This window comes from Thalassophryne amazonica, chromosome 4, assembly GCF_902500255.1.
Source record: "Thalassophryne amazonica chromosome 4, fThaAma1.1, whole genome shotgun sequence".
Lineage (NCBI taxonomy): Eukaryota > Metazoa > Chordata > Actinopteri > Batrachoidiformes > Batrachoididae > Thalassophryne > Thalassophryne amazonica.
Genome location: NC_047106.1, coordinates 23,130,271 through 23,146,744, shown reverse-complemented (window position 1 = coordinate 23,146,744; position 16,474 = coordinate 23,130,271). Strand labels below are relative to the sequence as shown.

At 40.5% G+C, this 16,474-nt stretch overlaps 1 protein-coding gene across 1 annotated transcript in view; it reads right to left on the bottom strand.

Moving 5' to 3' along the window:
• Positions 1-16,474, bottom strand: part of rab4b (RAB4B, member RAS oncogene family) — a 30,960-nt gene that overhangs the window by 3,194 nt on the left and 11,292 nt on the right. Inside the window, exons 4-7 of the mRNA XM_034169244.1 lie at positions 12,646-12,708; positions 7,265-7,419; positions 7,077-7,172; positions 6,824-6,999 (exon numbers count right to left, since the gene is read on the bottom strand). Of these exons, the coding sequence (XP_034025135.1) occupies positions 6,884-6,999; positions 7,077-7,172; positions 7,265-7,419; positions 12,646-12,708 (430 nt within the window). The 3' untranslated portion in view covers positions 6,824-6,883. The remainder of the gene's footprint in view (positions 1-6,823; positions 7,000-7,076; positions 7,173-7,264; positions 7,420-12,645; positions 12,709-16,474) is intronic.

Sequence of the window (16,474 nt, the reverse complement as noted above, 5' to 3'; positions counted from 1 at the left end):
CCACAGGGCACCGTTCTACTATGATCGCCAACCATCCAAAAAAAGTGCAAAAACTGAAACAGCTTGATCTGGCTTGCCTTCTAGCAAGATGGCTTATAAAGTACAGACATGGCAACTGGCTGGCTTACAAACTGTAGTGTGCCTTGATATAGAGAGTGGCGACATGAGTAAAAAAAAAAAAATAAAATAAAATAAATCGATCACGTGACTCCTGGTGCCATCTTGGGTTCGAAATAGTGTTAGCAGTTAATCTGTCTGTAGGTAAATCCAGATTATTTATTTATTTATTTTTTGATGAAAATGACGGGTTGCTGTGGATGCACAAATAGATTTGCAAGGGCTTCAAGATGTACAGATTCCCTTCAGATCCAAACAGAAGAAAAATTTGGGAAAGTAAAGTCAGCTGAGTGGGATGGAAGCCAACATCATCGTCAAAGCTTTGAGAGGTAAATTTATTGTTCAGGCCAATGTGCAGTAAAACTCACCTAAACCGTCATCATATAAACCAGATATTCGCAGTCTCCAGACAAAAAAAGTCCCAAAGTTTTTGTATTGATTTCCATGTAATAAACACCGCCTATAACAGATTTTGTACAGAGGATTTTTTGCTCATATCGGATAAAATGTCGAGTAGTACTTAGTATGAATACCACGTTTAAGTAAATTCGAACATGACTGAAGCCATTAAAACAACACATACCCAGACATTACCATGTACTATGAACGATTTCTAATCTGGTGCCGACGACGGCCGCAACTACTACCAATACCACATTTGTTCAAGATTGACAACGATGGATCAAGAAGTTACTATGATGCTTCAAAATGTGCCCAGATTTGCTATTCGGGAATAAACGAGAAGGAACGCGCTCTGTGGAATAGCCATTAAAAGATGTCACAATCATCGTCATTCTGACTTGATCCATTTTATTACGAGATGTTTGTTAATTTTCTCAGTCATTCTGATTGTTAATGAATTAGTATGTTTTGTGTAGAGTTAGCTACGGAGTTAAAAGTTTTTTGTAAAAGATATATGACCATCTCAGATTTGCCAGATTTTTTTTTCTTTTGTCAAAGGTCGATGGCAAAATTGAAATAATTCCAAAATGGTAGGTTCTTAAGCCTAAAATGAAATAAGTCCTAGAAAATTGTAAACTTGCAGTAGACAGTTTTGGGCACCCCAATAGGGGGCGATGCAGAAATGCTACTTTTTGCTGACATGACCCTTATATTGGAGCAGGGTTCTAGCTACGGTGGTTGGTGCTGGGCACCCAGCACTTCAAATTTCCACCTGGCTCTCAGGTTCAAATTGGCTGTCTCGCCTAGCATGGATTTTCCAAAAAATGAACTGAAATGTTGCTAAAAATGTACTAATTTAATTGTATTTCAAGCTTATAGAGTCCTACGTTTGCTTTACTTTGCAATTTCAACCAAATAATTAAAGAAACATATTTCTCATTTTCTTCATAGGGATCAGCAGTCAGCTGCATTCAGTGTTCTATGATCCACAATAACGCTTGCCAATAACATTTTAAGCCCTGGTCCCACTGAATAATGAAGGATGAATAATGAGCCATGTAGCATGTTTTTTGGTACGAGTCCAGTTATTCAACAATCGTGGGAGAATAGTGTCTCAGAGGCTCTTAGTGGCAGAATATTCGGCTAATGTCTGAGCGTGGCACTAATTTCAAGAAGTTCAAAATTTAGCATCAACAGTGTGGGGCAGTTTGTGTACGAGTTACTACGAGGACAAACAAGGATTTTAGAGGCATGCTTGTAGTGAGAACGAGGCTGTTAAAAGCCCATTATGCGAGCACCTGGTGGCTACAAGAACAGGACAGGCTATTTTGATATGGAGCTAAATCCAGGCCAAAAGTTTTGTAATCTGAAAATAAAAAAAGATTGAAAAAATAAATTTTGAAACTGAAAATTCAATGTTTGTTCTTGAATTTTATAATCATTTAAAAAGTATTATCAAAATAAAAATAAGTGTAAGATATATATTTTTCAGTTTAAATACATTTTTGATTCAGCTCTGTAATTATTTTGATCAACTAATTTATTTTCATTCATATTTCTTTTTTTCACCTTCAGATCGTTTTTTCCCACTTTCAGATCTTATTTTTTGTTCAGTTTCAAACTTTTGGCCCCGTTCTGGCGTGGGAGAGCGTGGCTACCAGAAATCCACCGAGCTCCTGATCCACAAGCTGCTCTTCCAGCACCTGGTGAGAGAAATCGCTCAGGACTTCAAGACCGACCTCCGCTTTCAGAGCTCCGCTGTGATGCTCTGCAGGAGGCCGACGAGGCACCTGGTCGGCAGCTTGTGGATCAGCAGCTCAGTGGATTTCTGGTAGCGGTGGATCTCTCAGTGCCACGGTGCTGCGCCTGTAACGTTGGGGCTTCTTCACACTGCTGGTAGCCGGAGCCCTGTTCCGGGTGGCTTTGGTTTTGGATTTACGGGCGGTCAACTTTGTTACATCGTCATTAAATTCACTATCCGGTACAACATACAGATCCACTGAACCAACTGCTACACATCGATCTCAATAAACAGCTTTATCTCGAGGGTTTAAAGCCTCGTAATAAGCTTTCATTCTCTCTATTTTCTTTCACGTGCCAGCCGCGTAATAAATAAACGATGGAGACGGGAGCAGAGTCATTATCTATCAAAGTACCCACGTTTCCTGAATGCAACACCATGTGAGGACTGATCACTCTGCTGTCACTCACAATTCCACGCCCCTCTCAATCGAAGCCACGCCCTCCCATGCCAGAACAGGGCCAAAAGTTTGAAACTGAAAAAATAAGATCTGAAAGAGCTTAAGGCGAAAAAAAGAAATTTGAATGAAAATAAACTATTTGATCAAAAAAAAATTTACAGAGCTGAATCAAAAATTTATTTAAACTGAAAAATATATATCTTACACTTACTTTTTTATTTTGATAATACTTTTTAAAAGATTATAAAATTCAAGAACAAATTTATTTTTTCAATCTTTTTTTATTTTCAGATTACAAAACTTTTGGCCTTGATTTAGCTCCATATTTTGACTCTCGTGCACTTCGTCGTGACAATCTCATCTGCTTTGTGCGCCGGACACTGTATATAAAATAATTATTTTGTAGAGGATTAATCATTTTCTATTAGAGCTTGGCAGTTGAAAACACCTGTCATCACTTCTGGAATCACAGGACTGTTTCAGCTGGACCCTTTTTCCTCTCTATGTCTCGTGCGCTGAGGTAGAGACAGTGGTGGTGCCAGCAAATTTTTGTTGGAGGGGGCTGGGGTAAAAGTTGGAGGGGCTCCACAAAATGTCATCAAAATGAACAATATATAGTGAAATTGCTTTATAAATACCAAGGTATATGTTTTAGTCACCCGTGCTCCTCAAAATGTGGTATCAATGCATACACACATCACTTAGAATCACGTGCTTTGTGATCCACAAACACAAATTTCTGATTTGTAACTTGTGTGTGAGTTTTTACAAATAAATGTTTATTTGCAAAACTGAAAATTCTGTTTGTGTAGGATGATTCAGCATTGGTGGATCACTGAACACACACATTCATCACTTTGGGTGTATGAATGTGTAGACGCACACTAGAGCGCTTCGCTCTCAGACTGCAGGCTTACTTGTAGTTCCTAGGGTTTGTAAGAGTAGAATGGGAGGCAGAGCCTTCAGCTTTCAGGCTCCTCTCCTGTGAAACCAGCTCCCAATTCAGATCAGGGAGACAGACACCCTCTCTACTTTTAAGATTAGGCTTAAAACTTTCCTTTTTGCTAAAGCTTATAGTTAGGGCTGGATCAGGTGACCCTGAACCATCCCTTAGTTATGCTGCTATAGACTTAGACTGCTGGGGGGTTCCCATGATGCACTGAGTGTTTCTTTCTCTTTTTGCTCTGTATGCACCACTCTGCATTTAATCATTAGTGATTGATCTCTGCTCCCCTCCACAGCATGTCTTTTTCCTGGTTCTCTCCCTCAGCCCCAACCAGTCCCAGCAGAAGACTGCCCCTCCCTGAGCCTGGTTCTGCTGGAGGTTTCTTCCTGTTAAAAGGGAGTTTTTCCTTCCCACTGTTGCCAAGTGCTTGCTCACAGGGGGTCATTTTGACCGTTGGGGTTTTTCTGTAATTATTGTATGGCCTTGCCTTACAATATAAAGCGCCTTGGGGCAACTGTTTGTGATTTGGCGCTATATAAATAAAACTGATTTAATTTGATTTTGCTCAGTTATGCAATACTGATTGAGATTCTCAGCGCAAAACTGCAGTTGAGATCCACAAATATGACAGTTGCTATTCACATTATTGGCAGAATTCTTGGGGGGGGGGGGGGGGGGGGGATGGGCTTGGCCGCCACTGGGTGGAGAACATATTTGGAACAGCCTAAAAGACGAGTATTTGTATTGTTTTTATTGTAATAGCTTGGTAAAACAGTTGCATGTTCATTCCTTCTTTATAAGCAGCTGTAAAAGTATGTGCAACAGTGATAGATTTAACCAGTGGTGGGCACAGCCAAAACGTTAGCTTCGATAACCGTTAATCCGCTAACTGAAAAGTGAACTTTTATAAACCTAAACCAATAAACCCCTAAAAAATGTAGCGGAAGTTACGGCGGAAAGCTAAGCCAATAACTTTTAGTATTGACTCTGGTACACTGGCAGCTACTGACACAACCACAAGCCAGTACTTCCGTCTCAAATCAGCCTTCTCTCAGCAAAAGAGACCTGGTGACCAGAGAGAAAGGAACGGCAGCACCAAAAAAAAAAAATTTCACAGCCATACAGACTTGCAGATGTGTCACAGGAGTCATGCACAGCAAGATAGTTTTGACTTATGGTTCACACTGCCACCGGTATTCACACTGCCGTTCATTGCCACACATTCACTAAAAGTGCTGAATCACTTAAACAGAATTTTCAGTTTTCAAATTGCCCTTTTTTAACAAATGAAAAAAAAAAAAGACAAATACAGAATTATTTGTAAAAACCAACACACAATTTACAGTAACTTGTGTATTTGTTTTACATATATAGACCAACCACTAATGACAAGAAACTAATTTTCCCATAATGCTTTTCGGCATGTGTCTGTAAAACGCTAAAACCTTCAAAATTAGTGCATTACTTTAAAGCTAAAGCATATAGCTGATATTTTCACTTTGTAAAATGGCAGCCGTGACATTAATTTCAATAACTTGTCCGGAATTAGTTTGCTTGAAATTTTAACCACAGTCAAAACTGTTTTGCTGTGCATGACTCCTTTGATACGTCTGCAAGTCTGTATGGTGTGAAATAAATTTTTTTTTTCCCTCTCCCTCTTCCTTTCTCATTGGTAGCCAGCTCTCCTCTGCTATCAGAAGATGGAGCTCTACCTTTCACAGCTGTGTCTGCTACAAAACACGTAACAAGCAGGCACTAAAATGTATGATTTCAGGCTTTACAAATGTGTTTAACTGTTAAGCTTTTTTCACTATGCACGCATAAATATGTCAGAGGTATAAAAGTTATCAGAACTAAATTCAGCGTAAGTTAATTAGTCCGCTGATAGTTTTCAAAGTTAGCTGAAAAGCTAATCAGCAAACAAAAAAGGTAGCTTCACTAACTGGCAGTTAGCGGAACTGTGCTCACCACTGGATTTAATATCTTTTGTTATAATGGATTAGATGAGCTCCGCTGTGTGTACGCACTGGCGCAATGACTCACATTCAAGATGAGCATTTACGCAGAACGGCAGCTCGCAAAAGAGTGATTTTGGAGACAATTACGGACAAACACAAAGTTAAAAGTTGGATCACCGGTGTCAAAATGAAGATGAGCATTTACGCAGAATGCTACTGCACAAAAGCGTGATTTTGCAGACAATAACGGATGAACACAAAGTTAAAAGTTGGATCACCAGTAAGCTGCGGAAGAAATAAAGCCAGTGAGAAGAAGCGCATTAAATGACTCTGGAACACAGGTGAACTGCAGTCTGGTGCATGGATGCGCACACAGGTTGGACTGTGCAGCAGCGTCTTTTTTTGGACTGCGTTTAAAAAAATGCGACAACATTTTGAATATATGCTGTGAATTGAAAACCCACAATTTAAAGGGACGAAGTGTGGGAGGGCTGGAGGTTTGGACCAAACCCATGCAACGTCACGTTACATGGATCATACGCGGCGACATGAGCCATTCGAGGCTGGATGGGGCTCAAATGACATGTCAGTCATGGCTCATTAAAGGCTGATTCCTGGCACATGTGAGCTACAGAGAGACACATAGAGGCTTCGTCATAGCGGATACGTGATAGAATTATATGTCGATCATTATTCAAATAATCACTGAACTTTATGGCAAATCCATACATGGCTCATTATTCATGGCTTTATTTTTCAGTGGAGCACAGACTTTAAAGGTTTAAAACCCTATAGCTTCAGCGGACTTGACCCCCGGCCGGGAAGCGGGATCACGTAATTTACACTGCACTAAAATGAGTCTGGCTAGAACCCCATATTGGAGGCAATATCCGTGTCCAATTTTGGCCCTGAAAAAGATTTAAAAAAAAAGGAAAAAAAAGGGTCCTTCTCAAGACTCTAGAAAGAAGAAGGAAAGAAAAAAAAAAATTTGGTTCAGGTCCTGAGACATTTGGGATTTTACCGTCGCTCCATAAGCCATTAAATAAATAAATAATTCATTAAAAATCATCATACAAAAAAACAAAAAAAAAAAAATCCACCTGAGCCTTAAAAAAAAGTCAGGAGTTAATTAGAGAGTGTCAGGAGCGTGGTGAGTGACTGACAGCTTACGGTGATATGATCCTTTTCTGATCACTGACCTGGAGGGGACGTCCTGTGTGTTTGGGCATGTGGGCTGACTGAGGGCCGCGCCCCAATCACTAGCAGTTACACTGCTGCTTATTCTGTGCGCTGCTGCCTCTCGGCTGTCGCAGCTGCCTTAACGAAGCGTCTCCGTACTGGATACCTGAGCCCATCCTCTCTGGGTCCAACTCACCTGTGAAAGCAGCAACAACCATAAACAACACACAGTCAACACAGATGCGTCTGCACGCCAACATTAAGACACTGAACCTGAATCAATCTTGTTGAGGATGGTCCGAGCACATTTCAGGAAACCCTCTTCAACGTTCTCTCCTGTCAGAGCGCTGGTCTCCAGAAACATCAGCTCTGTACGATCACACACATTAAAAACAGTCAGGATTAAAGGGAAACCGAAGACAGCATGAGACACAAGTGCACTGCTGACATGTGGACGATACCGTTCTCCTGAGCGAAGCGTGAGGCCTCCAGGAAGGTCACCTCTCTGTCTGCGTCCAGGTCCTTCTTGTTGCCACATAGAATAATAACAATGTTGGGACTCGCTAGCGTTCGTGCGTCTGTCAGCCAGTTGGTCAGAGCATTATATGTCTCCCGACTGCAAGACAACAGGACAGCAGGCACAAGTGGATATGACTGTAAATCACATTTGGTGCTGTTCAACGTCAGCTGCAAACGGCCACTCAATTTTTGAGAACGCCTCCTCAAGACAGATTTAACATCCTCGACAACACCGTTTGTGTTTCTTAATGACTGATATCTCAAGTCCAGTGTAGAAGTGATAATTATTTATTTATTTATATTTGATGGCTTAATTTTTACCAGAGGCCAAAACATGGCCATCGGGTACTGCATAGACTTTGCGTCCGTTAGTCCATCCATCTGTCTTTGCTCAGCATAACTCCAGTCCTGCTACTGCCAGGGTTTTCAAATTCACAGGGAGCATTCTTGGGACACAGACCTCGGATAAGTCCAAAGATGCTAACCTTGACCCATTGTAAGGCGTCAAAAGGTGGTCTCATTTTTTGTACACACACTCTCACTGATTATATGCTCATACGGCTGAGGGTATTTTAGCATTGCATTATATTTTTGTTTCCTGATGTAAAATTCAATTTCATTCAATTTACACCGAGACAAATCATAAGTTACTTCAAAGTGTTATTAGACAAGTAAGTTCAACACATTAGGCCTAGTTCAAAAATAATGAAGCCAAAGTATGACATAACCATCAAAATTTAAAAGTGGTATTTTTTGTGAAATGTTATCATTTTAGGTATGGTTATATCAGTCTCAATATTTCTATTGGTCTTGGTTCAGTCGGAGTTGGAGGTATCTTCTTTAGTCTGCAGAAGCCTGAAACAAAGAAATTCTGTCCATTAGTTCCTGGTATTATTGAACAAGTAATATAATTATTCTATTGAAGCAGAGTAGGAGATATAGCTAAGGTTTTGACACAAATAAATCAAGGACTTATTCTCAACGATACGTTTGTGACAGTTTTACCTTGCTTTAGAAACATGATGTTTTTTCTAGGAAATTACATTTCTACCTTTACAAAAATGTATTACTGTGTGTTAGTATGAAGCACAAACAAACAAACTGACAAAATACAAAGTTATTTCTTTAACATTCCACTTTAAATGATAATGCTAAATATCAATGTCACACAAAATTTATTCTATTTTTGGGGTAAATTTCATGCATATCTCTGGAACCGTGCAGACTTTTTCCATGAAATTTTCAGTACCTGTCAAAGAGACTATAGGCAGCTCACAGATAAATCTGGATGGTACTAAATAAAATAATGCCTTGTTCATGACAAATGCAATGCAAATCAGCAGTTACGCTTCATTATTTTTGAACTAGGCCATTACTAACCCCATGAGCCAACACATTAGTAACATTGGTAAGAGGAAAAAATACTGCGTTCACATGTTGGCAGTAAGCAGCAGAGAGAAAAACAGATGTTCAATTATTTTCAATGAGAGGGTGACGAAAAAAATTCCACCACCTGTGGCTGTGAGCGTGGAAGCCTTGCACCTCGATGGCATTTATCATCAAAAGTTAAAAATTTTCAACTTTTGGTGCTGACTGCAGTGACGAGGACGAACCAGATATTGTTTTATCTTCAATGAGGAAGAAAAACAAACCGGAGATATTTCACAAAGAAATTAATTTATCAGGACCAGGGTTTCCTGTTTGAATATGACGCTGCGCAAAACACTTAAACTCTTTTGTATCTTTTAGTTAAATAAATTATTGTCCTTGTTATCACTGAAAATTGACCGCACCTCATGCAGTCACCTGTGGTCTGCAGGGAAATTCTGCTATAATAACCTCTGTGATGGTTCTTCTGACATCAACATGTGAACACAGCATCCGTGTGTTTTGTTTATAGGAAAAAACCTCAAACAGACCAGACTCAGCGGGGGGGACCATCAGTTATGGCACAGCTAGACACCATGACAGGAGACTCAGAGAACATGCAACAGCAGAATGACCATATAAAGTCCAGTCTTCACAATGACTGGATAGATAAAAAGAAAACAATTCGGTGAAGAATAAACTGGTAGTAAATCAGTGATAGTACTGAGGCTGGAGATTTCTCATACCTCACACCAAACCAAATGTATCCACAGCCTCTCCACAAGTGGACCCCTCACTGAATTCTAAAGTACACAGGCAAGTTCCCAAACGCTCAGACACGAAGTGACCGTGTGTTCACTCCGCATATATTTGACACCCCAAATTCTGTCCAGTCTTTCAAATAAAAGAATTTACTTTGGCTGCTACCCAATAAGTTCAAACACAAAATATCATATTATTTTTTAAATTATTTAAAATTCTGTATTTAAAATTCAGGTTGACAATAATTCTGACTGGACAAATACTCCAGAACTGGAGCCTTCTTTCAGCAAACAAATACATATCAGGAGACGTTCTTATTTATGCAGAAAAACTGTCACATACAATACAACAATTTGCCAGAGAAACAGAAAAGTCACAAAAACTATTTTTTATTAATATTAACTTTAAACCTTGGCTCATATTGGCCAGAATGCCAAAAGTGAATTTTTGGAAGATAAAGTGGAAAGCACTCAGACACAGCGCTGAACTCCACCAAGGCCAAACACTGCTTTTTATTGCTTAACTGAGCTGATGTGCAAATGGACGGCCAGTGCTGTTTTAACAAATAAGTAAGTCCCTTTGTGATTTTGCATTTCACTCGAAGTCGCCACAGCAGATCCCCTGAGGATGTGCCTGCTGATTTGGCACAAGTTTTGCCCTTCCTGACACAACTCGACATTACATGGAGAAATGTGGCAACAGTGGGGTTTGAACCGGGAACCTACCAGGAACCTTACAAACTGAAACCAAGCGCACTAATTTGGTGTCACACAGTCTGTCATCCATTAATTCACTTGTTACTGAGTGAATTATCTCATAATAAAGTGTTCATTTTTCGAAACGCAAATTGCAGCAACTTCCTTCATTTGCTGCATCCAGCTCAGGACACGTGTAAAATTGACAGCTTTATTATCAGGCAGTTCACAGAGAAATATTTGATTGGTTTCCAGAAGTCCTTCTTTATCTGTGTTTATTTGGGGAGGCGATGGTCTAGTGGTTAAAGTGTTGGGGTTGAGACCAGAGGATCCTCAGTTCAAATCCCAGCCTGACTAGAAAAACACTAAGGCCCCTTGGGCAAGGTACTTAATCCCATAGCTGCTCCCGATGTGTAGTGAGTGTCTTGTATGGCAGCACCCTCACATCGGGGTGAATGTGAGGATTATTGTAAAGCACTTCGAGTGTGTACGATCACACACGTTTCATCTGTGGATGCAGATGAAAAAGCGCTATATAAATGCAGTCCATTAGGGATACAGTTTCTTTTGCAACTTTATAGTCCCGTATCATAATGAGGTGCTTTTGCTAGAAAACAATGACACACTATGTTTTTTAATTTTATTTTATTTAAAAAGTTCACCTATGACTAACTTTGAAATCTTTGTATACTCAGTTGCATTTTGGTGGGTTTCCAAAAACTAGAACCCTGGTTAAATAATAAACAAAAAAGCAGTGGCGGTGCCAAGGGGGGGCTTGGGGAGGCTTAAGCCCACCCAATAATGAGCCAAGCCCTCCCTCTGCCCCCCCCCAATAATTCTGCCAATAATGTGAATAGCGACTGACATATTTGTGGATCTCAACTGCAGTTTTGCACTGAGAATGTCTCAATATTGCGTAACTGAGCAAAGTGATGAATGTGTGTGTTCGGCGATCTACCAATGCTGAATCAGCCTTCACAAACAGAATTTTCAGTTTTGCAAATAAATATTTATTTGTAAAAACCCACACACAAGTTACAAATCAGAAATTTGTGTTTGTGCATCACAAAGCACGTGTACAAATCAAAGGATATTTGTAAATCACCCTCTGTGCATTTGCAAGTATTAATGAGACAAATTTAACTCCATACTCCAAAAATTTAGGTTTCCTAAATATTTATTACAGCCACTCTTAAAACTTCACTTATCTTTATTTATACCTATGTGCAAGTTTACTGAACTTGCAATCATTCTAAGTGATGTGCGTGTGCATTGATACCACATTTTAGAGGCGCACGGGTGACAAAAGCACATACCTTGGTATTTATAAAGCAATTTACTATATATTGTTCATTTCGACAACATTTTGTGGAGCCCTCCAACTTTTACCCCAGTCCCCCCAGCAAAACTTTCCTGGCGCCGCCACTGCAAAAAAGGGAACAAGCATGATGACTCAGCAATATAATCTAATCACCACTGAAGTATTACACATGCTAAGAATTTGTTGAAAGCCAAGAGTGCTATGTAACCTTGCCCATATTCAAACAGGTTTTGCATACGTGTGCAAACATGGTTTCATGGGTGAACTTTTTTCTTTTTAAAGGCAGTTGAAACGTCAGTAGAATGTATTTACTTATTCATAAATGCTCACCTAATATGATACAGGAAATTTTTGAGGAGAAAAATTAAAAGGCTGTATCCCTAGTGTGCATGCAGTAAGATTAAACTGCGAGGGCGCAGATCCACGGGTAACGACTTCTTCACATCTGATCCTTTGCATTTTTGACATTTCCTCAAGTTGATATGTAAATAAAAGAGCGAGAATCAACACGTCAGACAAACTTGCTTTGAACATCCACCGTCTCGTCATCTACGTAGCAGAACATTATGCAGCAGTGTATGGGTTCGCCATGATGGTGGTTGTGTTGTGATTCTCAGCATTTTAAAATCGAGTGCATCTCGTTTTGGAAATATTGAATTAGATCCAAATAACCTCATGTTATTTTCAGACTGGGCCTCTATTTTTTTTTTTTTAGAATTAGTTTATGTATGTGTGGGTTCCCAAACATTTCCTAGTCACTATTTAAAACAAACAAACAAACTTGAGCATTATACCCATATACCAAGTCACTTGGTCTCCGTGGTAACGTGGGTGTGGCTCTGCAGGGTGATGTCAAATAGTTGCAGTCAGCCAAGAGATGAGGTCACTCCTTGTAAGTAGTCCTATGGCATTTAATCACATACACTCACTGTATGTGATTAAATGCCACTTTCCTGCGTGTCTTTTTGAAAACATTTTCACTCTTTTACGCCACACCTCACCCCGTTCCTCCTCCCTCTGCAGTTATCGGACACGTTCTCTGATGCAAGACTGATTCTCACTGTGCTGTAACACGGCTCCTGCCACCGTCACCAAACAAAGTGCATTATTACATTCCTGACTCTTCTGCTGAGACACTCTATTGTTAGAAAACAATAACAGTCAAATGCTGGTTTACCTGGTAATGTCGTAAACGAGCAGAGCGCCTGCTGCTCCTCTGTAATAGCTGCGTGTCACTGAACTACAGAAGAAAAAAGAAAAAAGCAAAGTTAATGTATTCTCTTCATATGTTAGTTGGACATTTTTAGTGCATTTACACCAAAGAAAATTCTAAATGCAATGCTGATCTGGCCACGCCCACCACCCACTTTAATGATAATATTCTGGTGTGCTACATTTTCAAGGGAACGTCCACTGGTTTCATTTCACATTTCAGAACCATTTGTGCACGTGAAACATGTGGTCAGGATTAATACACAAATTCTACTTGATGAAAACTCCAACCAGAGACATACAGTGAGGTGAAGACCATCTTTCTCTCCAGAGAAGCTTTGGGTATCACTGGAATGACTTTATGTCAAATGAGTGGTTACTTAAGGAGAATAGATAAGCTATGATACTGTATTTGACCAACACCCAACATACACAACAAAAATATAAACGCAACACTTTTGGTTTTGCTCCCATTTTGTATGAGATGAACTCAAAGATCTAAAACTTTTTCCACATACACAATATCACCATTTCCCTCAAATATTGTTCACAAACCAGTCTAAATCTGTGATAGTGAGCACTTCTCCTTTGTTGAGATAATCCATCCCACCTCACAGGTGTGCCATACCAAGATGCTGATTAGACACCATGATTAGTGCACAGGTGTGCCTTAGACTGTCCACAATAAAAGGCCACTCTGAAAGGTGCAGTTTTATCACACAGCACAATGCCACAGATGTCGCAAGATTTGAGGGAGTGTGCAATTGGAATGCTGACAGCAGGAATGTCAACCAGAGCTGTTGCTCGTGTATTGAATGTTCATTTCTCTACCATAAGCCGTCTCCAAAGGCGTTTCAGAGAATTTGGCAGTACATCCAACCAGCCTCACAACCACAGACCACGTGTAACCACACCAGCCCAGGACCTCCACATCCAGCATGTTCACCTCCAAGATCGTCTGAGACCAGCCACTCGGACAGCTGCTGAAACAATCGGTTTGCATAACCAAAGAATTTCTGCACAAACTGTCAGAAACCATCTCAGGGAAGCTCATCTGCATGCTCGTCGTCCTCATCGGGGTCTCGACCTGACTCCAATTCGTCGTCGTAACCGACTTGAGTGGGCAAATGCTCACATTCACTGGTATTTGGCACATTGGAGAGGTGTTCTCTTCACGGATGAACCCCGGTTCACACTGTTCAGGGCAGATGGCAGACAGCGTGTGTGGCGTTGTGTGGGTGAGCGATTTTCTGATGTCAATGTTGTGGATCGAGTGGCCCATGGTGGCGGTGGGGTTATGGTATGGGCAGACGTCTGTTATGGACGAAGAACACAGGTGCATTTTATTGATGGCATTTTGAATGCACAGAGATACCGTGACGAGATCCTGAGGCCCATTGTTGTGCCATACATCCAAGAACATCACCTCATGTTGCAGCAGGATAATGCACGGCCCCATGTTGCAAGGATCTGTACACAATTCTTGGAAGCTGAAAATGTCCCAGTTCTTGCATGGCCGGCATACTCACCGGACATGTCACCCATTGAGCATGTTTGGGATGCTCTGGACCGGCGTATACGACAGCGTGTACCAGTTCCTGCCAATGTCCAGCAACTTCGCACAGCCACAATTGACAACCTGATCAACTCTATGCGAAGGAGATGTGTTGCACTGCATGAGGCAAATGGTGGTCACACCACATACTGACTGGTATCCCCCCCCCCCCACAATAAAACAAAACTGCACCTTTCAGAGTGGCCTTTTATTGTGGACCGTCTAAGGCACACCTGTGCACTATTCATGGTGTCTAATCAGCATATTGGTATGGCACACCTGTGAGGTGGGATGGATTATCTCAGCAAAGGAGAAGTGCTCACTATAACAGATTTAGACTGGTTTGTGAACAATATTTGAGGGAAATGGTGATATTGTGTATGTGGAAAAAGTTTTAGATCTTTGAGTTCATCTCATACAAAATGGGAGCAAAACCAAAAGTGTTGCGTTTATATTTTTGTTGAGTGTATTTTGGGAAGAAATGCCAACTCTTTATCTTTTCTATAATAAAGAAATCTTATTTCTGAAAATAATGTAAATAAAAGCACACAGAGGAAAAAACAACTGGGCAGACTGCGTAAAGTATGAATGCAATAAACAAAGTAAACTGGTTCACGGTGGCTCCTCAGATCATCTTGTTAGTTATGGTCCAGTCACACGGCACTTAAAGGGGAACAAAGCCCTAACGAAACAAGAAATCTGGACTTTTGTTGGCATCGTTTAACCTTTGTTCGGCTTTGTTCCTGCAGCTGGCGCTTCGTCAGGATTTTTAAACTGTTGAAAAATTTGAACAAAGGGCAACAAAAACCTCAATTCATCTGTGTTTTGTTTTGCTGTCGTTCTTGACATTTTTTAAATCGTCTGTTTAGTTTTTTTACGTTAGTGTTTAGTGTGACTTCGTTCAACCAGCTGAATGTTTTCACACAGTGCAGAAGCCGGTTTGTGAGCGCTGCTGCTGCTGCCGCTGCTTTCATGTACCGTCAGAAATGACAGAAATTTGCTTGGATTTTTTTTTTTTTATATGGGTGGGGGGGTCAGCTTCAACAGGCTCAGGCACCTTATATAGGGAAGAATTAATCTTTTGTGTGGATACAATTAATTATTTTGCCACAAGCAACTGCTAAATTTGAAACAACAAAAAGTTGTATCATTTCCGATGGTACTTAAGTGCAGCTGCAGCGAGAGCAGAAGCTCCTGCGTGCGCTTATTATTTTATATGAGTGTAGAAATGACAATCCACCCCTTATGTACATGTGGCAACACGTAGATGATTCAGATGATTATATAAAGAGCTGCTCTGGAAGACAGAATTCACACTGTGGATCAGCTGCAGCACATGGAGAGTCAATGCGCGTTCACACAGACTGATCAATTTAATGCTATGATATATTCAATCATCTTTACACTTATATTTATTCCCTGTTTTGACAGTTTTCTGTTATAAATCTATCTATCTACCTATATATAGCTTAGTAACATAATACAGTGATACAGCAGTCACCACGGCACACCAGAGGTTTTTTTTTTTTTTTTTTTTTTTTTTTTTTTAAATTGGAGCAAGACGGCATGCAGCATGTCGACAGACCGTGAGGATTCTGATGATGGAGATGATCTCTCTTTTGTTCTGGACGAGGAACCAGAGCAGGTGGGTCCACCGACTTGCACACAGATCTCCACAGCTTCTGTTTGCAGTTTCTCCAGGACTCAGGCGCTATGAGGACGAGATGCAGACACACACTGCTCCAGCTGTAGCTCCAGGTGCGTTTCATTTAAAGCGTGGAGACCGTTAGCTTCGGTTTTATTTAGTTCCTCTTTCGTCCCTTTTGCGCTCTTGCTTCGCAGGCTATTCAGTGAAAAAGCTCTTTCATCCACCTTTTCTCAACAAATTGCGACTTTTTTCCTTTTGTTCAGGAATCGTCGTGTGCCGTGTGACTGGGCCATCAGTCAGCTGTCTGCACCACTTGTGCCTGCTCCTTAGTTACATAATTATATAAGATTTGCAACATACTCTAAGGACTGCTCACTGACCTGAAAGGTACTCAGATTTTCCTGGAAATGGACGTAGGAAGCAACTAGTGATTTGAAGAGTTTTATATATCTTTATATTTATCTTTTGTTCTGTAACACACATGAACCACCAGCCCCTAATATGGAGTATGTTCCATGGGGACAAAGGTGGAATTAAAAAGCGCACAATGGTGAATGAAAATACGCACAATGAAAATACAATAACATACCC